This window comes from Pinus tabuliformis, chromosome 1_2 (genome assembly GCF_031772625.1).
Source record: "Pinus tabuliformis cultivar Carrire ecotype Pingquan chromosome 1_2, CPIR1, whole genome shotgun sequence".
Lineage (NCBI taxonomy): Eukaryota > Viridiplantae > Streptophyta > Pinopsida > Pinales > Pinaceae > Pinus > Pinus tabuliformis.
In genome coordinates this window covers 189,532,180-189,557,121 of record NC_142298.1, presented here as the reverse complement: position 1 = coordinate 189,557,121, position 24,942 = coordinate 189,532,180, and the positions used below count along the sequence as shown (strand labels likewise).

General features: G+C 40.2%; 1 protein-coding gene across 3 annotated transcripts in view; it reads left to right on the top strand.

Annotated features, from left to right (window-relative positions):
* Window positions 1-4,242: 4,242 nt before the first annotated feature.
* The window catches only part of LOC149205128 (lysM domain-containing GPI-anchored protein 1-like), a 42,569-nt gene continuing 21,869 nt past the window's right edge, over window positions 4,243-24,942 (top strand). The window contains exon 1 of one of the 3 annotated variants that reach the window (XM_089394899.1): window positions 4,243-5,463. In XM_089394899.1, coding sequence (XP_089251025.1) covers window positions 4,821-5,463 — 643 coding nt within the window. In that variant the 5' untranslated portion in view covers window positions 4,243-4,820. The remainder of the gene's footprint in view (window positions 5,464-24,942) is intronic. The other 2 variants (XM_089394901.1, XM_089394900.1) reach the window with 2 other exon arrangements.

Below are 24,942 nucleotides of genomic sequence, written 5' to 3'. Positions count from 1 at the left end.
TGATCTCCTTGCGAGACTTCCTGCCTTTTTGATGGATTGCTCAAGAGGTTCGTCTTCGGAAGAACCAGGACTATCTATCAGCTTTTTCTTTTTGGTCATTTCTGCATAAGAGGGTGGGGAAGTGGCGCCTACAGGAGGGCCCTGATTTTCCTGTTGGATTGCATCTCCACAAGGGGTTTCTGAAGTGGCTTCTACAGTTTGTTCCTGAGATCCTGGGTTTATTTCTGCATCTTCTATCTGTTCCATATTCTGTTGCACCTCTCCCTCTTCAAGTTCTGGTTGGTCTTCTGGGGGGTTTAGAGTGGCAAAAGGATTTGTTGAGATGGTGGCTTTTGCTGTGGCTTGATCTTCAGTTAAAATTTTCCCAGCAGAGGGTCCTCCGGTCTCTGGATTCCCTCCTTTCCTTTTCGCTCTATTGGTCCGTTTAGTTGTGGCGGTTTTTCTGGTTTGTGTCCATTGTTCACCCTTTTCTTTTTCAAATTCTTCCTCAGATTTCTTCTTGCAGTTTCGAGTGAAATGACCATAGCCATGACAATGTCGGCACTTGAAGGGGAGCTGTTCATAATCTAGTTCCTAGATGTGAGACTAGCCAGCTATGGTCAACTTGATCGCCTCAGGCAATCCTATCTCCAGATCGACTTCGACACATATTCTAGCACACAAATATTGTTCTCTCCTTTCAGCCCTATCAATGTATTTTCCTAATTTGTTCCCGATTGTTTCCATAGATTCCGGGTTCCAGCAATGAAGAGGAAGATGGGGTAACCTTACCCAGACAGGGACGGTTGAAGGAGTGTCCTGGGAAGGATCAAAGTCCGGCGTCCATTTATTCAGATAGAGCCCTTGGGGGCCCATGAAATATGGACCATTTTGGAAAATGAGATCTCGATCTTCTGCTGATTCGAAAACAAAAACATAATACCCTCTGCCTACCATATGGCTTCGTATTCCTTCAGAGACAAGGGGCCTCCAGTTTCGCTGGACCCATCCATCAATAGCTTTGGGAGAGGGCTAGAGACCCGTGAATTGTCCAATGAGCCCTCGTTCATCCAGGTTTAGCGTAGTCCGGCACGGGTGTTCCGCAAGCAGTTCTACCGAAGGGATGGATTCAACTTTCTTAACAAATTTCTGCTGGTCCGAATTTGCTTTCCTCTTGCCACAGGAGGCTACCAATCTTTTGAAGGCAGCAATCTCAAGAGGGGGGTGGGGAGCCCCCTCCGACGTCCATACTGGTTGGACTCAAGTTTTTGTTGAAGAAACTCCCCGCGCAAAGCTATCTCTTCACTCTTACTAGTTGGTCTTAGCAGCAGGAGACTGTTGAGAGAGCTCTGGAGGAGCGATGGCTTAGCATGCTCTAGAGAAGAACCCTAATCCCCCCCAAAAAAATAATAAGATCCACAATTTAAACAATTGAAAAAATAAGCATAAAATCCCTATTAACTAATTAACCTTAATTTGATATTAAATCTAATTAGAATACTTCTTATAATAAATCCTCATTTTTAATTAAATCTCTTATAATTTTTCCTATTTCATAGATGCAATTTTTGTATTAATATAATATAATGAAGCTTAAGGAAAATTTTACATACTAATTGTATATTATTAATTATAAGCTCATAAGAAATCGATGAATTTAAAACTAAATATTGTAATAAAGATTCATAATTCAAACAAATGAAAATGAAACATAACTAATTAACACTAAAATCTATATTAAAACAATAGATTATAGTGAACAATTATATTTAAATATCACTTTTAATAAAATCCCCTTTTTTAATTAAATCCTTAATGTTTAGAATTGCAATTTTATTAATATATTACTAAACTATTTAGATTATGGCTGACTATATCTCTTATATTAATCCTCTTCATAATCTATATATATACGCTCAATATTAGCTCCAGGATATATCATTAATCTCTTCTTAATCTATTGGCATATCCCCTGAGGATGGACTCACATGTTCGAAACGTTGAGTTAATGCAACTCTATAACAAGTTATTTCTCCATTATCTATTAATTCATATTGTCATCTAGGTATAACAAAATTCATTAAAACTCTTTGAAATTTTATGTTCCATCATTTAAAAAATACATTTATTATTATACATTCTTTTTTTGGGGTCAATCAACAATTTTCATTAATTCATAATCAAATTACATCGTTTTAGTAGCTTTGTCAAAAATGTTGTAGCCTCACTCCGATCGGATTTGTTGGCCAATAAGTATCAGCAAAAAGTTCGGGATAACAACAAAACAAAACTATAAGTCCACATATCAACAACCCATAAGGCCCAAATCTTAGCAAAATACAAAAAATAGTCAATCCTCTTTATCATTCCTGAGCATTGTTTGAATCCAGAGCTACATTGTTATCCTCACCATGGCGGTGGAAAGCATCATGCACATGCAACTCCATAAGTGCCATGTGCCCGTCAAAGCTATCCATTCTTTCCTGGAGGCATTTTTGGCCTTTGCGGAGGGACTCTTGACTGTCCATGATATGCCACTGGTTGTGTTGGATGTCGTTGAGAAAACTAATCACCTCATTGCGATCATCGTGTCGTTGAGCTTGTTGTTGCATATCTACTTGGATAACCCGAATCTAGGTTCCCAATGAGTCAACGGGTGGCGGTAAATCTACCCGCCTAGAAGAGTTTCCCGATGATTGATCAATATCCCTCGCATTGGTTGGTAGGTCTACTAGAGGGCAATTGCCATGGCTACGTTGCCCTCCCCCAAGGTGTGGGCGACCCAGTTGACGCAACATGACAATGGCAACCCCAACACTAAAAACTTCAGAAGCCAAACGACTAGGACCCACATTCTAGACCAATCCCTTGCAAAACCAGAGGTTTACCTCACTAGGCTGGGGAGGGTTGGTCTGCCTTGCCCTTCTTTACAAAGACTGGGGAAGAGAGGAGGACGACCTGACACCTAGAATCCAACCACCACCAGGGGTTCGAACACACAATAGACTAGATCGAAATACCAAGGGGGGTCTGTTACAAATCACACCACATCTCGACACTGTAAGCAGATAAAATAAGGTCCAACCTCAAGCCACTGGAAACCATCAGACCATCCCACGGTCCCACTTAAAGATAATGATGCACTCCTCTAGATGTAACCAAACACAAAATACAATTAAGCCTACTCCCTTAGAAGATATAAGTCGACTCCGAGGGGATGGCATTCCCCACCACCCCAATTGCAGATAAAAGAGAATGGAAGCGACCACCCATCAACACTTTCCAAGCAGGTACTTGGGAGAAAAAACTACCCCAACCAAATCAACATAAAACATAAATAGAGATGCCAGACCTTCCCCAGAGGGGCAAGACTCTAAGAATTGGGCCACTGAGGTCTCCACTTAACCCCTACAATGCAAACATACCATAATTCGAAAAATATGAGTTGCCAATAACCAAAGTTTACCTGCTAGTGCTCTTCCCTTTTGCTATCGGCTTGGAGGAGGCTAGGCCTAGGACTCGGGTCCCAAATGTCGAGCTTGTCGTCGTCTGATACCTTGGCATCTATAGAATCTGCACTAGCTATCACACATGAGCCTCCCCACCTGAATATTACTCTGCAGGGCACTTTCTAGCAACACCCTGCAAAACACGCGCTGGCAAAACCTCTGACAGACCTTCCACTCATCTCATAAATTCGAATAATACCAAAAGCTAGTAAAACCCATAGCCAAATAATCATTAGTGCCTCAAGAATGTTCATAAATAGAATTCCATAATCTATTGATTTACCACGTCTCATCATCCACCCGCTGCAAGGAATAAGCATTAACACCCTCAACTTGCAATATTATAACCTCGTCCATCACCCCAAGTGGGAATTATATTTTTTTAATGATTATTTTTTAAAATTTACTTTATCAACATTACATGTATGTTTAGATGTATTTTAATACTTTGAACCAAAAAAAATAATAATTACACCATTATTTATTTTTAAAATTTTAAACTTGTACCATTCTTTATTTTTAAAACTTATAAACTTATTTTTTAAGCTTTTCTAGACATGTAAGCAAATCTATGGTCAGGTTTATGATGGGGAATCTCACCCTTTGACTTTAACTTTCTCTTTTACTTTCATGTTTATTTTATCCATATTTTTCTTTTACTTATCATGAAGTCATCACATGGACCAACTATCAAAGTAGAGAAAAGAGGACTGCAAATACTGTGTTCGATGATTAAATTGCTATTTAATTTAAAACCACATGATCATGGCCATAATACTTTCTAGAGCTTCAAATGAAAGAGAAAATATCAGAATAGCCCTCAGAAACTGCGTACTGTGTAAGGTATACAGAGATGGGCGAATAGATTTCAGATTTCCCAAAAAAGACCAAGGCTTTCGAACATGGTGGTTCCACTTGTAAAACCCTCTGGGCCAATGGATTCCCCACAAGAGGCAAGGTTTGTAATAGCATGGCGGTTCCGCTTGTACAATCCTCTAGGCGAATGCATCACTCCAAAGAAGGCAAGGTTTATAAGAACATGGACCCATGGAACTGTGTGGAGAATAAGTTTGATAAGAAAGCACAATTACAGAGTCAACAATCCTTACGAAAGTGGTTTGCTAAAAGAAATTTTGTGGGACACACAAAGCCTGGTGCTGGCAATTGCTGCATGTTTGAACATAGCTTTTTCTCCTATATTGATCCTAGTGATTATAATATTCCTCAATCTGAATCAGAGTGATAATGATTAAGGTTCACAGTCTGTCTGTATCTGTAGGAGGTACCTAACTTGCCCCAACATTTCTGGTTCATTAATTTTCCGACAGAACGATGTGGGTGCAATTCATGGTAGTAGTGGTTCTTGTTTTGATTGTAGGGGTGAATTCCAAGTCTACAATGGAGCCCTGCGATGGGCATGCCACTTGCTCCTCACTACTCTTATACCGCCTCCCCACGGACCTGGAACTGTCGGAGGTGGCCTCGCGTTTCCAGGTGGACCCGGTGGCACTCCTGGGAGCCAATGCCTTCGACATGTCCTACTCGGACGCAGAGAACCAGATCATTCCTGCAAATTACATGCTCCGAATCCCCACATTATGCCAGTGCGTGGGTGGTATTCGGAAATCCGTTTCCACTAGTTACAAGGTGAGGGCGGCGGACACCCTCTCCACCATCGCCAACAATGTTTTTGGGATGTTGGTAACGGCGGGGCAGATCAAGGATGCGAATCGCATAACGAGTCCTGACGTTGTGGACATCGGGGAATCGCTGGTTATTCCTCTACCCTGCAACTGTTTCAATGAGAGCGATAATGGCCTCCCAGCTGTTTACTTGTCATACCTTGTTCAGCATGGAGATAGTCTGTTCAGCATTGCTTTGGAGTATCGGACTACTGTGACCGACTTGATGACTGTGAATTCACTAGCTTCCTCCTTGATTGCACCGGGGGATATTCTAGCGGTACCCTTGTCAGGTAGTTGCTTCTCTTCTCTTTCTTACTGAATTTTTTGCCTTTAGGGTATACACATTCAAAGCTTGTCAATTGAAAATGTAAATTGAAAATTGCCCTTTTTCAAGGAAAACCTCGTAGGGAACTCCCCTAACCTGTAGGGACATTGTGTACGGAATAGTGGCAGTGAACCCAGGACAACGCAGGGCAATCAATAGAGGAAGCAGCCCAGGGAATAGACCCTTAGACCTTTTGACATGGGCAATCAATAGAGGAAGCAGCCCAGGGAATAGACCCCTCGACTTTTTGGCATGAAGTTGAAAGTACTTACCACTTAACCCATGAGGTGTGCATTAGTTGGTTTGAGTGGGGTTTAGTTTCTGTTAGGTCTGGGAGGGGTTGAGGATAGAAGCCACTTTGGGGAAATTAAATGGGAGTCCAGGCTCGACTGATCCTCACAATTCTGGTGATAGCTTTCCATTGTGGGTTGATCATTCTTCCATCCAATAGACGAGCTGGTCCTGCCCTAAGCTCAGCTTAATCATCATTCCTCCATCCAATAAACGGGTGTTCCAACCCTAAACTCAACTTAATCACAAAAAAAAGAAGAGAAAGTGCTCCCCACTTGAGCTAGCCCACCTGGCTACAAAGGTGGTTGCAATATCATTGATATATGTATTATCCAATGAATTTTGTGATTTTAACTGCGCAAAGAAGTGAGATTGATGTGAGGTTGCAGAAGACATCTTAAACCATCCTTGTTGAAAAAGCTCTCATCATCGTTGGAAAGAGTAAATTAAATGGCATGCTAAAATCCCGTCTTACTACTCTTCCTTCTCTTTTTGTTTACCATTGCAGATTGATTGTGAGGTTTGGTACATAGTTGCATATGAGTTCTAAGATACCATGACTTTCATGCCACAACATATCATCAAGAACTTATGCCGATGGGGTGTCTATAGAGGCAGTAGCTGCCCTACTTACATAATAATTTGAGTCCCACTAACCTAATAATTGAGTGATTGCATGATGAATATGGACAAGTTGTGTGAATGCATATGTGTGATAATAAACCAGGATTGTATATCAAATTTTGCAACCTCTACCAAAAACCAATTTTTATTTTAAGAAAGTGACTTCATCTTGGAAATGCAATGTAACTGCAATCTGGATTTGCCTTGTAACTGCAATCTGTCTTCCAGAAATGCCATGTAACTGCAATCTGGATTTTCCATGTCAAACGCCTTGTAACTGCAATTTGTTACCCATTTCATTAAAACCCTAAAAACCAATGAATAATTCCATAAACTGCGAAACCCGACGTCGTCCTATGATCAATACGAATTTGTAATTGTTTGAATGGCTCTCTATGGATTTGAATATTGAATTTGCGATCCCTACTAGAAGTTGATTTTATTTCAAGAAAGTGACCTTGACAATAATTTCTCTAAGAAATATCATTCTTTTTAGAATTAACTGCATATTCATTGTTCAAAGCCACTCATCTATGACCCATTTCCTATGAGCGTCATTCGCTAATGGTTAAGCATGCTTGAGACAAAGGAGTCCTGGATGGGTGATTTCTCTGGTGGTCTTGGTTAACAGGTGCAAGTATAGGAGGTGGCAATTGACACTGTGTGATTCATTTCACTAGTTTTAACTTTCAATCACACTTTTTCACTCTGTGACACTGAGCATCACATAATACAATGTGTTAAAAATGGACTATTCAAGTTCATGAGAATTTGGTTATTATTGAATAACACTTATGCAATGAGTGTTAAAAGTGGACTATTCAAGCTCATGAGAATTTAGTCATTATTGAATGACCACTTGTGTTAAAAGTGGACTATTCAAGTTCATGAGAATTTGGTCATTATTGAATGACACTTATGCAATGAGTGTTAAAAGTGGACTATTCAAGCTCATGAGAATTTGGTCATTATTGAATGACACTTATGGAACATACATGAATGATTTTGAAGTTTAAACTTAAAGCTTTGATATACACGTTAATCCTGAAAAATAATATTTCATAATGCTAAACTGTGGAAACCCCCTACCTGCTTAAAAATTGCCTTGTCAAATGCCGTATGTAACTGAAATATGTTTTCCATTTCACATTTTAGTTCCCACTTTCTTTGAGGATGACAAAGAATTGAGTGAACTCCGAGCTTAAAAAGTATTCCTTGTTATTCATTTACAGTGCACGTGCAGAGTGTTCAGATCTTGTCCTAACAGAAATTTGACATTGTTGAAATGTGTAGATCATTCGATGAATATATTACAGGGAACTTCTGTTCAACTGCCTTTTCAAAGTTTGAGTCGTTTGGGGTCTATATAATTGGTTGAGATAAAATAGCATGTTTTTTACAATTCATTAGCACTCAAGAATATGATGTATACAATATTTTTTCCAGATAAAATAGCATGTTTTTTACAATTCATTAGCACTCAAGAATATGATGTATACAATATTTTTTCCAAGAAATTTTTTGTAGGGAAACAAAAAGATACTTCCCCACATTCATAGATGGCATTCCCAGAGAAACCGAAAAGATACTTCCCCACATTCATAGATAGATGGTAAACCTGTTGGCATTGACTAGTGTGCCTTATTCAGCCGGATTTGAATCTACATTGTGTGGGAAATTCCCCAGGCCCTTTGTTTTGTTTCCAAATTGCATTCCAAGTAGGAGTGCCTCCAAAGTGCCTTCAAAAGCGTGCTTTTGGTTGCTCTTGTCCAAGAGCATTGTTAGGGAGCATGCTTTCGGGGGTTTTAGGGTGCTTCCTGCCTTGTTGAGGAGCAATTTGGCAATGACACTCCTAAGGGCAAAGACACTCTTCTATTATTCCAGGGGCACCCTTGAGCCATTAGAAAGCTCTTCTTTAGTAATTATTTTTTGGTTTTTCACTGTGGTGTCATGGCAAGGGAAAAGAATTCATGCCTAGTGTTTATTAATGCGCCGAGAGACGCTCTCTAGTCTAATATGGAAGAGATGTTGTAAGGTTATGTTATGTAAACATTTTGACTCGGTCAAATTAGATAACAATACAAATAAACGTAAAATATAATTAAAAAAATAAAAAAAATGAAAATAAAATTAATAATGATAATTATTAATTTAAACATTTTGATTAGATCAAATTACATAAAATTAAAAATAAAAATAAAATAAAATTATAATTATAATGATCAATCATTAATAATTAAACCAATCTAGATCCATCTTAACTCCGAATCTACCAAGCACTGAGAGGGATCAAATCTCTTGAGGTGCAAACTTCTTTTAGAGTGAAAAGAGATTTGATCCCTCTCAGTGCTTGGTAGATCCAAAGTTAAGAGGGATCTAGGCTAGTGGATTAAAGCACTCTTTCATTCCATTTGTTCTGATTCTTTCACTCCTTTCACTTAGTGTTATGAACATTGCAATTTTATTGCCTAATCGAGATTTTTTTGATGAGACAATTTTATCAACCGATAAAATTGAGTGATTTTTTCAAAACGAAAAAATTGCGATTTTATTGTAAAAATCGCGAGTCGATAGGAAAAAATCGCTTGTGCATGGAACAACGACTTTATAAACATTTTTTTTTTGGTTTTTTTGGTTTCATTTTGCAAACAGAGGGCAAGTGAGAGAGGTAAGGAGGAGGAGAATGAATCTACAAGGGTGAGAGATGAGACAACCGAAGGTATTTAGGATCCCAAGCAAATAAATTTCTATTTTGGATCGAGTTTCTTCAACAGGCTGTGGATTTCAGGTATGGGCATCAAATTCGACCCTATTTTTTTGTTTTCTCCTTGTTTTTCCTTGGGTTTCAGTCACCCATTTATTTTCCATGATTTTGCTAGGGCAGGGAGTGTGTTTTTTTTTGCCATTATTGTTTCATTGAGTGGAGAGGGTTTTTTATTGTCGTAAATTCAAAATTCTAATTGTGTTTCATTGAATGGAGAGGGTTTTTTATTGTTAAAAATTCAAAATGCTGATTGTTGATTTTATTTTTTAAAATTCTTCTTGTGCCCTAGGTTCAATCTTACATTAAGAGTCAACAAACATGCTCAAACATTTAGACCTTCTAGAGGAATATGGTGAACCTGATGGGGGGTTCGATAGATCAAATTTGAGTTGCAATTTGTGTGGGAAGCATATGACAGGGGGAGTATTCTTATTGAAATTCCACCTTGCACAAATTTCGGGACATGAAGTAGGACTTTGCCCAGGTGCAACTCTAGAAATCATCTGTAAAGCCCTCAAATCATTAGAAGATATGAAGTCAGCCAAACTAAACAAGGAAGCTATGAAGACTCAAATGAAAAGGGGTGGAGTGGTGGTAGGTGACCATGAGAGTGGTTCTTCTTCAGCATCAACATTTACAGTTAACCCCGCAACTGCTTGATCATTTTTTGTTCCTAGAACCACACTTGGTGCACAACCATCTATTAGGTCAACTCTTGAAAAAAAGGAGAAGGAAGAAGCTGACAAGCTGGTGGGTAGGTGTTTTCTATGGAGTGACATTCCCTTCAGCATTGCTAGGAACAATCCATTTTACTAGCCTATGTTTGATGCTATTGCTATTGTTGGCCTAGGGTACAAAGCCCCTTCCTATGATGACTTGAGAGGGCTTATTCTTCAAAATGAAAAGGTTGATTGCACTGTAAGATTGGAGCAATTCAGGGCATCATGGGCACACACGGGATGCACTGTGATGTCAGATGGTTGGACTGATCAGAAGGGTAGAACCTTTATTAACTTCTTGGTTAATTGTCCCAAGGGGACACTGTTTATGAAATCTGTTGATGCATTTGCACACATCAAAGATGCATGATTATTATGTGATTTGTTGGACATTTTCATTCAAGAGGTAGGTCCACAACATGTTGTCTATTAGTTTTTGTAGCATCGGATGGTGTTTTAGTCTCGAGACTTTGTGTAGAGGCTCAAACACATGAGATCTCCAAAACCCATAAATCGTTTCTGGAAATTCAACTTAGAGATGGCTCAATGAAATTAATTAGCCATCATTTAATTTTTCCTAAGTTTAACTTAGGAAAAGGGGTTAATTAATAGAAATTAATTGAGAAGGGTGTGAATTATCTAGAAACTCACACGGATTGACTTAGAAGATAATCTCAACCATTGATTAAGTTTTAATCATGGCCATTGAAGTCTCAACTGGAGATCCGTTGATGTCTCAACTGGAGATTATATGAAGAAGTTGATGGGTAAATGGAGAATACACTTTGGAGAACACTTGAAGGTGAGAAGCACTTGAGTGTGAGACTAGTTGTAGATACTCAGTGATCTAGACAGATTGATTCTCCAGTGCAGGTGATTCAGCAGGAGTGATCAAGTCAGAGATCGAGTAGCAAAGTGTCAGAGGGGCAGAGACAGTGATCTGGAGGAGGATTTCCAGATCTGGAAGAGGCAAAAGCGAGTGATTGAAGTATTCCACGATGCAACTAATCCAGATCAGCCACAAGGGTCGCGTGGAATTTCGTAACGGGTCGCAGTTACGGTTGCATGAGTTTTCACAGTACAACTACGAGGATTGTGCGAGTTTTCCCAGGACAATCGCGTGGATCGATTAGAAGTTGCGAGGGCCTGTGCAAAGATTGGACGACCAATTTTCAGAGGTCAAGGTTTGCTTGTGGAGGGAGACAACCTTCTCTCCGAATATTTTTTGTCAGATCTTGCTGATTGGATAGCCAGCTGGGCTTCCAAAGATTGTACTCAGATTTTCACTACTGCATAATAATAAAACCCTTAGCTGCTGAACTGATTTTCCCAAGTTGGTTTTTTTGGGGACTTTAATCCAAAATAACTATGTCATATTTTGTGTGTGTGTTAGTATTTTCTCAGTTTCCAGTTTATCTTTTGCAGTATTTTATTTGTGAAGATTGCAGTGTGATTTATTCAATATTTTTTCATAGTAAATAAACTGCTAATTAATTTACAGTTAGAAGAATTTAGTCTAGTTGTTGCAATAAAAATTTCAGTAGTGAAATTTTCACATTGTCTAGGTCATAATGGACAATGCTACAAATTATGTCGCTGCTAGCATGATGCTTATGGAGAGTCATCCTAACTTGTTTTGGACACCTTGTGCTGCACATTGTATTGACATGATGTTGGAGGACATAGGAATTTTTTTTTTTGTCAGGGATATTGTTGAATCATCAAAATACATTACAAAATTTATATATAATCATGCATTTGTGCTTCATTTGATGAGAATATTCACCAATAACAAGGAGTTGGTGCACCCTGCTATTACAGTTTGCCACTAGCTTTATATCTCTTGAATCTCTCTTAAATCCTATATGGGGTGTGAAGAGAGTGTTTCTTTTAGAGGAGTGGTGTGCTTTATCATTTAGACACAAACCAGAGGGAGCGGCCATATGCAGGCCAGTTTCACACTAGGAAAGCAAGCTTTTGGGTAGGAGTGCAGGAGGTGCATACCATTATTGAACCTTTGATAAAGGTTCTTCGATTAGTTGATGGAGACAAGCCCACAATGGGCTACTTGTTGAAGCCATGGATAAGGCCAAAGAATCTATTTGTAGCTTTATGATGATAAGGGGGATGAGGGGTTTGAGGAACAACAACTGATATGGAGAGTGACTGATGAGCGATGGAACAATACACTCCATCGTCCCATTCATGTTGCAAGGATCTACCCGAACCCCGCATTTTCTTACTCCTCTGGTTTCATATTTGATGCTGAGGTCATGGATGGATTCTTTACTTGTGTTTAGAAGATGGTGTCATCTTTAGCACATTGTGCGGAAATTTCTAAAGAAATGGAGATATACATGATGGCAGGTGGCACATTTAGCTTTGACATGGCTATCCAGGATAGGACGACCAAAATGCCAAGTAAGCTTTACTTTGTTTCAAATTATTTATCTCTTTATACTTTGTTTCAACTTTCAACTTTCATTTTTTTCTTATGTTTCTTTTATTTGTTGTAGATGCGTGTTGGAGAAACTATGGGGGCAGAGTACCAAATCTCCAAAAGCTTGCCATTCGAGTGCTCATCTAAGCATGTAGCTCCTCCGGATGTGAGCGCAATTGGAGTGTATTTGAAAAAATACACACCAAGAAGCACAACAGGAATTTTCAAATTAATTTTTTGAATTCATTAAATAATAAAAATTATAATATATTATTTTTATAATTATTAATTTATAATTTATGACTCTCATACAGGTTGGAGTCCCACGACATGGCCTGCGTCTACTACAATCTCCGATTGTGGGTGAGGCAACTTTAGAAGACACTTGACGTGGAGGCCATATCATTGGATGGGATTGAACCACTGCTGCATGGAGGGTTGAGGCCGAGAGTCTGTCATGGAATCAACCCTTGATTGGTTAGAGGAGGAGGCAGTGGATGAGGTAGCAGTTGTAGAGGAGGAGGAGGAGTAACAGGAGGAGGAGGTGACACCACCTACCATGTTCACCAGTAGAGGACGTGGTCTACCTTCTCCGACTCCTAGTTCTTCTAGAGGACATCAGAGTCCAATGCCAGCCCCAAGGCCTTCTTCATCTAGAGGGAAAGCTATTATATTTTCTCGCAAAAGGGGCAGAGGAAATCATTAGTTACTTAGTGGTTCATTTCATTGTATATGACTCATGATATGAGATACACTATTATATTTTTTGTTGATATTTTGAGGCTGAGTCAGGACTCGGGATTCAGGACACAATTCACTGTTATGTGTGATGTAGCACTAAACATGATACACATCTTATATATTAGTTTTCTTTTCATATTTATGTGTCAATGAATTTATTTTATGTTGTGGATGCTTTAGACCTTTACCTTGCGTCAGATGCTGCCAATCAATAACAACTTGTTGCATGTATCCTAAAGGATAGAATTGTTTCCTAAGAGCTTTCAAAAACTTAGAACATGAAGAGATGACTTTTCCTTTACGCTTGACATCTCGCTGAGTTTTACTTTCCCACCAGATTAAAGTTGTTCCCCCCATTCTAAGTGCAGCTAACTGAATTTTAGTTTTATCTCTAGAAATGTTCTGAAAGTGACAATACACTTCTAACTGCTTTATCCAGTTATCTAACTTTTCAGGATTCATTTTTTTACACAGTAATTTGTCACTGTCCTCATCTCAGTCCCTCTGTTGTGTCATGTGTCAAATAAACATGTTCATATCTTCCCACTCATGTAAGAAGATTAAGCAAATGCTCTCTGATGCTGAAGATTGACCCTTTTTGACTAAGTTCCTGCATCGTCGCTAGTAAACCCTTAAAATCCACGACGGTTCTCTGTCATGCACGGTATCGTTGCGACATCGTCACTAGTCCCCAGTTCATGACCCGCGACGATACAGATTTAGCGAATTAGTTCAAACAGTGGGCCTTCTGGAGGTTTCTAGAGCTGGTTGTTGGGTCAGTTTGGGTCGCCTTTCCGACTCTGGGATGGTGGTTCCGCCTCTTGTGCAACCTCCCATGAAGATAAGCTCCCTCTCCCTCATTTCATGGAGACTCCTTCTCCTATAAAACCACTCACCATTGCTATGATCTGCTAGTTCCTAATTCTTGGATTGCTGGTTGCTAGTTCTTGTTTTTAGCAGAGTAGATAGCTTTGGTGTGAGTGTGACAAGTGTGGGATTGCTAAATAGTTTGTAAGAGGTTGTGGAGTGCCCTTAACTTTGTATTAAAGCTTGTGAGTGAGAGAGAGATATTGTTTGTTTGGGAGACCCATCTTTGAGAGTGAATGCTCGGAGAAACACACTGGTTGGACCCTCTGAGAAGGCTTGCGACGTCAAGACTTGGTTGTAAGCTTTGCTCTTGATTTATTATTAATACAATCAATGATGATTTCCTATGTCTTGTATGTAATTTACTTGATAGCTCATGACTTCTTGACTTTATGAGTAAATAGATCATTGTTGTTTCTCGGTTACGTGCTTTGTTGTTTCTTTGTGGTGTTTCAGGTTGATTGCTTGTTAAGGAGAAGGAAACGGAAGCTGGAGCAGCGCAACGGAACTTCATCGACCACCGGCTTGAGGTAGGCCTCCAACGATGACTATTTAAGGGAGTTAACTGCTATTTTGTCCTTGCTGTGACTAGACCCACTCTAGGGCTAGAGGGGTTGCCTCTGTCCGCAGAGGGAACACTTTCCTGCATCACACATTTCTCCATCATAAACTGGTAACTCAAATTTAACATCAAGTTTCAAAAGAGATGTTTTCTTAGGTTTCTTTTCCGTTTCAAATTCTGCACTGGAAGAAGAAGAAGAAGAGGATGATGGAGGTGAAGGAGATTTATCAGCCTTCCCTTTACCTTTGTCCTTCTTCGATGCCTTTGAAGAAGAAGCATCTCTCGCCTTCTTGTCTTCGTACAATTCTCCCAACATCTGCTGCATAGTTAAGAACGCCTGCTAAAACTGTTCCTCACTCATCTTAGTTTCAGTGTTTTGACCTGCATCAGGTCCTGACATAGTCGATTTCTGAACGACTTGTCGCTTTCCAATCTTTGGATTGATCTGCTCAGGGTTTCCTTCTCCTCGTTGTTACTTAGACCTGGTTAACATTCAATGGCACATTCTACAAACGCAACCTGCTCTGATACCAAATTATATGATCTGAAATGACCATATACTAAAAATTGATGTAGAATTGATTAGCCTTTAATGAGTTTGAATGTTAACTGAAAGCACAGAAATCGAGGAAAACTGCTTGAATTGATCACTTTATGACAACTGATAAACCATAATTAAGATGCAAAACAGAAGTGAAAACAACGAATACATAGATATACCAGATAGCAAGATTGATTACGGAGTTCGTCCCTGATGGACTACGTCTCCGGGTCCGCTTTCAAGATGGGCGATTGTTTTTATTAGGAATGAGAAGAAGGTGTCGATTACACAGTGAATTAGACAGACTGAACTTGCACACAGGCAATTCTGACCTCTGTCATCAGATAGCTCTCTGAACCAGCTTTCCAACGCTGCTTACGGTTTCCAAATCTGACTCTTGATGCTCTCGAAACACTAAAATCAAAATCGCCTCTATCCCTCTTGAACCTGCATACAAAAGCTGGAAACCACTCAAGCTATTCTTCAATGAGCAAATCTGCCTCTTATAGGCCTGCAGGTACATAATAACCTCCATGGGCTGATTACAAGATGAATTGGTTGCTCCATGATGAGTTTGGGAACTCGGTCTTATGGTTTTGTGCCACCTAGACTAGGTTGGCATGGTCACCGAATTAAGTTTAACAAATAAACTGTTGAAAACCCAAATTAAAACTTTATAATAAATTCTGAAACCGCAAACAATTTGGCTGCGTGGATTGTGTGGACCGCTGGCATGTGATCAAGCGGTCTAACCCTTGGCGGCCACCTGGAAGGGTTATCCCCACAGCTCCGATGACCAACCCGCCGATGGCTTACCTCAGCTCACATGACAGTTGACCCCTACGGTTTTCAACATGGTTTATGCTGCTATCTGTTGCGGTGAATGCTAACTGTGAGCGATGTTCACATGAACAGACTCCTCCGATGCGGTTAGAAGGCCAACAGTTAGGGGCTGTAACCGTAACCTCCACTTGACATGTGAACGTGGTTAGGTTCCGACACGGTTAGCCGTGCGATCAGGGCCTGTTTTATTATAATGTATTGTTTTATAAATAGGGATTAGGCCGAGAGGGTTTATTCTTAGGTGTAGGTTTATTGCATTAGGTTTAGATCATATGATTAATGTATTTTATGTATTTTTAATACATAGGTGTGATTAGAACTTAGGACTAGGGTCTTAGGTAAGGATTTGTACATAGGATTAATACATGGTTTAATGAATTAACACATAGCTTTGGTTAGGATTTAGGCATAGGTCTAGGATTATGGTTTGTAGAACTTAGGCATAGGTCTAGGATTTAATACATGGATTAGGGTTTATATGTAATTTTTAAAAACTCGTATGTAGCGACGTTCGCGACATTCGTCTCATGATGACAATGAACCCATACCTATCGTCGACAAATGACGATATTGATCCTCTGCCACGATGACACCTATGTCGACACATCAAACCTCTGTGATGGACGACACAACCATGTTGACACTAACTCTGCGAGTCGAATGAGAAAACACATGTCGTCGATCAATCCTGGCGAATTTGTCGATGAACATAAGTCGACAGCCAGGTACAACACCACATCAACTGAATGCCATGAAAAACTACGAACATTACTTGAACAACCTGATCATAACCAACATCGTCGAAACTGAACGACACCCATAAACTAAGGCGACAACACTTTGAGCACCTGTGTAATTGAATCATCAGATCATCCTGGATCACCGACATATATTACTCCCTTCCCACTCATTATACACCCATTCATCATTTCTCCCACCTGGGTCCACATTCCCATTCTGGGTCCACATAGGGCTAGCCTCCCTATCCCCTTGCCCCCACCTTGGGTCAGGCCTAGAATGATGCCCCGGAGGTTGAAGCAACTTAAAAAAAAAGAGAAGAAAAAACATAATTGGCCACATTTAACAGGAAATTGTACCACAAAATGCAAAAGATAGTTGGGACAAAAGTAATTAGCACGTGGGCAAAAGCCAACACATGAGCTCTACCCCAATCCATGGCCATTACCCTAGTTCCATAGGTCCTAGATGAGCCTCCTTTATCATTTAGGAACCCATGATTGTCCCAACCCCTGGAGGGCAATGAACCGCCCTGCCTTAAAAGGGGTAATCACTGCTATATCTTACACATCATGCTCTTGTCCTTTGAGCTCTGAGCATTTAATTAAAGAAAATTCATAAAACACAAAAGGCATATAAAGAAGGGTGGAGAAATCAATGGTGATTACCCCCTGAGGGGGGATTTGAGTGATATTTATGTGCCACTTTGTGGGTGATATTCCCAGGAGAAATTTTTTTCCATGATGAGCCTCAGCCGACAGTCAACAACCCCTTGATGCCTCCTATTAGCTCGTTGTGCCATTTCTCTGCCACCTGAGCCAGCCATGTGGTCCCTCACCCACCTGTATTGATTGTATGTTTGAAGGTGGGACTCTCGAATCTAAAGGTATGTCTTGTCATTTGATAATTGAGTATTGGGTTTAATTATCATGGATACTTCTATGTATGGATTGATGGGGGGATTTGGCGAAAAGAGTGGGTTTAGTTTGTACTCTTGTCTCCTTGATATATTTTGGTTGTTACCCTTGAATCTTAGTCCCGTGGGATCTCCTTTATTGACCATTTGGTTCTAGGGTGGTACTACTTGGGAAACCTCGACTTTGGGTGCGTGGTCCTGTTCCTTTACTCGCATAAATTACTCCCTTCCCACTCATTATATCTCCGTTAATCATTTCTCCCACTTGGGTCCACATTCCCATTCTGGGTCCACATAGGGCTAGCCTCCCTATCCCCTTGCCCCCACCTTGGGTCAGCCCTAAAATGATGGCCCGGAGGTCAAAGCAACTAAAAAAAAGGGAAAAAGCATAATTGGCCACATTTAATAGGAAATTGTACCACAAAATGCAAAAGATGGTTGGGGCAAAAATAATTAACACATGGGCAAAAGCCAACACATGAGCTCTACCCCAATCCATGGCCATTACCCTGGTTCCATATGCCCTAGATGAGCCTCCTTTATCATTCAGGAACCCATGATTGTCGCAACCCCTGGAGGGCAATGAAGCACCTTGCCTTAAAGGGGGTAATCTCTATTATATTTACACATCATGCTCTTGTCCTTTGAGCTCCAAGCACTTAATTAAAGAAAATTCATAAAAGGCAAAAGGCATATAAAGAAGGGTGGAAAAATCAAGGTTAAGGCACCTCTTGTACCACGAATCTTCCCTCCTATACATTATATACCCAGGTGTGGGCTTCCCCTTATCTAGATACCCCTATGCCCCACTATGTGACCCAGGACTGCCCCTCTCATTCCCTATTCCATCTCACTTATTTGTCACTTGCCACCCCCATTAGAGGGATGTACCTTGGACATACTATCCCCTTTAAAGGTTGAAACCACCTAATAAGGTACTTGGCTAACCCCCTTTGGAGCTTGGAGATACTAGCACATGCCAAAGCCCACTATGGAAGGGCATGCCACTATGAAGTGCCCACTTTGTTATCCATGATTTGTAAGCTCATTTACCCGATTATTTAAATGACTGGTTGTACTGGAAGCCGAGGGGACACATTGAATCTTATGTAGGATTGCAGGTGGTTTCCATTTGGGTTGGGTCTCCCTATATGGGATCCTAACCCCCAGAGGTCTACATTGGCACATGTAGGGTGTGAATAGAGAGCCATGGGCCTCCATATCAACAGACAACACTCCACGGGTCTTCATGGATGCTCAGAGACTACTAGTGATGCACTTGTGGGATGATGGTGATATGCTTGATACATTACGCCCAGCAGGCCCCCACAGGGGCCCTACACTCTTGGCAGGTGTCCCAAGACTCGTACGATGTCATGGCAGCATTCATTCCACAACTTGGACCCTTGCAGAGGATCTACAAGCATCCTCGATTCATAAAGAGACCCATGGGGTCATTTATGTGCCCTTAGACCCATTGAGAGCACCACAGGTCTATTACTTGGAGAACAAGGGGCCACCCCCTTGTCCATCATAATTCGAGGAATTTATTCCTCAATATGGCACTTCTGGATATTATTGTGCCTTTGGAGGGCCTTGTGACATGTACATATTATTATTTGGCTCCTTGTGAGGCTTATTTTTACACTTGTGAGCTAGTTTGGTGGGCTTGTCACCAATAGGGGTTTTATTTGAATTTTGCACATTATTTTATCATTAGGGGCTAATGTAGGCCCATAGGCTAATTCAAACTCCTTAGGAGGCTATAATTGATGTTAGATACATTCATTTGTATCATCACTTGACTTGGGATCTCTCTAATCATATAGAACTTCACATTATTTCCTTGGAGGACATTTTCTGGACGTGGATGAATTTTGATGTATGGATTTGGGCTATTTATCTTGTCTTGGAGCTTTGTCTTGTGAACAAAATGCTGGTTGGATATACTCTATAACGTTGTAAGTGAATTTTGATGTTATTATTCTTGTTGTTGCATATTGCTAAAATTAGGGCTAGTTGCTGCATAATTGAAATGTGGAATTGAGCATGTTTTAGTTTAATGTATGGGCCAATGTTATATGAATGAAATGTCCTAGAGATTATTTGTCTCGATAAGCTTGCATCGTTTGCTTTGAAGTATAAATGCTTGAAAGTCACTTTTCTTGTCTTTCTCTCAACATTGGATGAAGTTGACTTTCTGGGCCTCCTTGATCAAGAAACCAAGTTCTTACTCATTATCATCTTTGACTCCATATCCCCAAGTGAATTAGGCACTGGTCCCTTAAAGGGGTGATCATTTTAACCTTCTTACTATTTTCCCCTTTTTCCCCAAGTCTAGCTCCATTAGGTCACCTAGGGCATCAATTTCCCAGGAATTGACCCAAGGAAAAACTTCGATCACTTAGAGGCTACTGCGCTGGTGGGTCCCCTCCCTCTCCTCCAAATTTGAGGCAATTCTAATGGTGGAATCTCCGGGAATCCCAAGCCCTAGCTCTAGGACCAAATTTTTCCTAGGCATCCCCAAGGCTAGACCTCAATAGGATCAATTCAACCTTTTGAAGTAAATATCCTTGCTTGGTCCTTTCCTCTCACCTTGTCCAAGATAGGAACATCATTGGCTGCTACATTCCACCTGGAACCTGGGTTGGGTCCACTTGGCCCTGTGTGGTCCCACTTCTCAATAACTATTTGTCAAGGACCATTTAGGAATCCAAGTTTCCAAGGATTATAGGGATTGAGAAACTCCTTTATAAGCCTATCGTTTCGCCCTCAACCCTCCAATCCTCAACCCTTACCCTTAGTGGACCAAGTCCCTTGCTTAAAGAGCAAGCAAGTTCCATTCCTCACTCCATCCTTGGGAAAGGGTTTTTAGGGTCACTTCTCACCTCTACATTGACATCTACTTAAGTGATCCCTACACTACCAGGAATCCTCCCATTGGTGAAAGTCTGTAAAGAGCAGGGAGACTTAGCTATTGTGACAGTGGGCTAAGCCTCCACCATTACCCTTGACCTAGTAGTTGCCCTCTTAGGAACCCCTTTTAAGTCCCCTACTGGTTTGAGTGGTAACATGGACCACACTATTCTGGATGGTTAGTGTGGGCTTAGTTTATCTATGTTTTGTAGTTCATCAAGCCCATTTATAAATCTGATTTAGTTTGCGGGTACATATCAACTAGTGATTGGGGAGGTGTATGAGAAGATGGATAACATGGTAGGCTAAATAAAAGACATGGTTTAGTAAAGAGATGTGATCTTGTATGATCATATTCATAAATATGTGGTAAAAAATTGGGATAATTTGAATGTTCCACTCCATGCGTTAGAGTATGCCCTTACACCCAAATATTATTCTCCATTTTGCTTGGCCCAACTAACACTTGGAGCGGGGTTAGGAAAAAACCACATGGATCCAAAGGTACAAATTAGGTAGATGCTTGCATCAAACTAGGTGGTCTTTCAAGATGAGGAATTTGCTCAAGTATGAAGTAAATTGAACAAGGGCATCGATAAACATAGAGTGTTTGATAGTCTACATGTAAGTGAAGATTGAGATAGGTTGTGAATGCTTCTTTTGTAGAGAGGTATTGAAACACCTATAGCTTCATCCACAATGCGAGAAGAAATAACTTGACTGTAAACCCGGAAAAAACTTGATTTACATGCACTACCACTTAAGGTTATAGTCCCATTAGTGTGAGGTGGCGAGGAATGACATGACTTATACGACTTGGGTGAATAATCTAGAGGAGGCTAATTTGGAGCATGGAGCCATAGGTTTAGAGTACTTGGAGGTTGAACTTTTAGCTGGTGGGATTCATGATGGCAACGTTGCGGAGATGTGGCCCCCATCCACCACCATTGCTAGCACTAGCAAGTTTCTAGATGTAGTAGCTTTAGGTACACAATCTCTAGCCTTGTGTGGGGGTCATGTAGCACATCGTCTTGTTCCACTTCTAGATATGCCTAGTCCTATTGCTCCTAGATCACTGGAAAAGAAATCAGATGTTTCTCATGGCAAGAGGAAAGAAAAGTAGATAGTAGAATTATTGTCTTTTTCTGTTTAGATTCTAGAATCTAGTTTCTAGAACTTAACGAGTCCTTTGTCTTTATTGTGGCCTATTTTGTAAACATTATATGATAGTTTAAGATTGAATTTTGAATTGTTGATTGCATATTACAACTCATAGGTCATGAATATGATGCTTTTTTTTTGTTTAATTTTGTGGCCGATATCATGTGTTACAGTGTGCTGATGACAAATGTTAATTGTTGAAACTTGAAGGTTGATGTCATGGTTGATAATTTGATAACAATGTTAGAACGGCTAGATAATTGATGTTGTATGTGTACTAAATGGTGGATGCTTTAATCATCATCATTAATCCAGTAGTGAAATCCATGTTTTCTTATTTTTGCAACCAACATTCTACATGCTTCTTTCGAATATATAGGCATCAAAATAATTTAAGGTGTATATTATATAAGAAAAATGCTCTTGGAATCTTTTGGAAATTGCCGCTTTCATCCTTGCTCCCAACAATGTAGATTTGAATTTGGCACCTACCATCACATACATAGCCAAATGCCTAGCAATATGGCGACAACTAATTGAGTTAACTCCTTGGGCTTGATGCATGCAATATTATTAAATAGAAATGTGAAATTGTCTATGTTTCCCAGCAAAAGTGGGTACCCCTAGGAGAGCTTTGCTCCTATTCATCTTCTTCAGCTGATAGCCCAACTCTTGAGAAGCACCTTGTAGCCGATGTGATGTGTTGTTTTATTTCTGCCCCCTTGTTAAAATTGGAAACTAGGGCCAAATTCCACCTTGGGACAACTCATTTGATGGAGAGGACGATTGCATTGGATTCCTCTTTTCGAGAGGTCCAAGATTGATATAAAGATCATCTCATTCGGACAAGCATAAGTACGATTTTGAATTCATGCCCACACGTGTAAATTGTTCAGGTCGGCTTCATCATTATGTAGGCTCAAGAAGCCCAGCCCAATGGATGTGTCTCTTCACCCACAACAAAGTGCATACAAGAGACATCTCTCCTCATTGTTGATTTGGGATAGCATCGGATGTGCTCTAAGCCTCAAATTTTGCAGGGAGGCTTGGACACGGGATTCCAAAGAACCCAGAAAGTGTTTTGGGAAATTCCATCCAGAAGTGATTTTATTAAAATAATTAATATTTTTAATGGGGTTTGTAAGTCTAAACTTTAGGAAAATTAAAATATTAATGGGTATTAATCTAATCAGGGGTGAAACTTCTAGAAAAAGCCACGGATCAAACCAAAACAATTTGAGCCTTTGATTATGTTTTAATCTTAGGTCGTTGGTTGTTCAGCAGGAAGATATAAGAAGGGGCTTGAGGGTCATTTGGAAAACACACAGAGAGATAGAGAAAATCGATTTTCTGAAGTGAAAAGTTCTCAAGAGGAAAAATCGTTTGAGGAGATCTCTTGCAGTTGAGGGACAGGGATAGCAGGTTCCAGAGAGAGAGATTCTCAGCCGGAGATACATCAGCAAAGAGAGGCAGTGAGTGATCCAGAAGCCTTGATGCAGAGGAATTCGATTTTCAGAAGTCGGGAGCTGGGGTGTGAGACGGGAGGCAGAAATCGAATTTCCTATGCAGTAGATCGACCAGCCAGATAAATGATGCAACACCCAAAGAGCTTGACGTTGGGCTGACGCATACACTGCACAGAAGCAGCGCAAAGGCAACTAGAAAAGCTGGGGGGCAGTCAGTTTGGGGCTAGACCAGCCAAGATTTCTCAGTGATTGTGTGAGGTAAAACTCACAAAGCTTCTGCTAGTATTTCTCTCTGTAACTAAATAACCCTGTGAAGTATTCAGTGATGTATTTAGATTTTGCTACTGCTTGATAATAATAAACCCTCAAAGCTGCTGCACCGATTTTCTCGCATTAGGTTTTTCTGGGGACTATTTGTCCAAAAATAATTATGTCCTATGTGTTGTATTTTTCTTTCTTGCTTAGTATTTTGTTTCCGCATATATGTAAATTAAGTGAAGGTTGCAGATGTATTTGCTTCGATATACTGTAGAACACAGTAAATAACTTGCATGAATTGACAAGTAGGAGAAGTAACATCAGTTTGCTGTAGTAGGGATTCCGGCTTAGGAATTTTCGCACTCATTTGGCACATTCATCACTCACTCATTTCTCTCTTTCTTCATCAGATTGGTTCGTACAACTATTGGGCAACCTCTCTCTCTCTCTCACGTGTGGCAAGGAGGACGGATTTTTTGAGCAACAATTGCAGGCCGCATTTCAGACTTCAGGGACAGGTTTGACTAGCGTTGACCAAGGTGTTTTTCACTGAGTTTGACTTCGGTTTTTGGGTCAAAAGTTTGGTTTTCTCAGGGCACATTACTGGGCACAAAAACTGAGAATTTCTGGCTGGTTGACCGATGTTGACTGTTGTTTGACCGCAGAAAAATTACAGCAGTTTTCTCTCTTCTTTGATCGAGTTTGACCGCGCTGTTTTGGGCTGAAATTGACCTCCTGATCAGGCCGAATTTGACCAAGGAAGACCAAGCTACTTTGAGGAAGATTTGCTGTTGTTTTGACCAGCGTTGACTTTTTGGTTAGCGCTAAAGTTTGATTGCAAAATTTTACAGGCTGTTATGACTTTGTATTGGGCAAGTCAATTTGACTTTTATACTCTCTCTGCTGAACTTTTGATTTAATAATAAGAAGAATTGATCAAAGGGTTTTCCCCACATTGGGGTTTTTCTCTGGCATCCTCCAAATCTGGTGTCCTCTTGTCTTGGCTTGTCTTCTGCATTTTGTTTCATGTTCTATCTGCGTTTACTGTCAATGTGATTATTGTGATTGCTTCATAGAAATTGTTATTGGGCTACCAAGAAACATTGAAGCAAATTGTGCTAAGCACAGAACATACCATTGTTATCAAAAAGTAACATGGTTTCAGAGCCTAGGTGAAGACAAAGCCCAAGCAAGGGTGAGAAAAGAAATCACTAAGGAAAGCTATTGGACAAGAATATTGGTCTAGCTTCAATGACGACTACATCATTCTTCAAATCCGAGGACAAGCTCAAGGACAAATCCGACTATCATGCATGGAAAATGACTTTGGAAGAGAATGATGCTATGGACTATTTAAAGGGAAGAGTGGTGGAGCCTCCTTCAAATGCACCCGCTGCTGCAAAAATAAAGTACAAGAAAGGTGAGGTCAAAGCTAAGAAAATTATTGTAGATTCCATTCACAAGCCTTTGGTTGTATATATTTATGATTTGGAAACATTTAAGGAGATGTATGATAAGCTGGTTGGGATGTTTAAAGTAAACAATGCAAATCAATGTTTCCATTGGTTGTCATTGATGTCAACCCAAGCAGCACCAG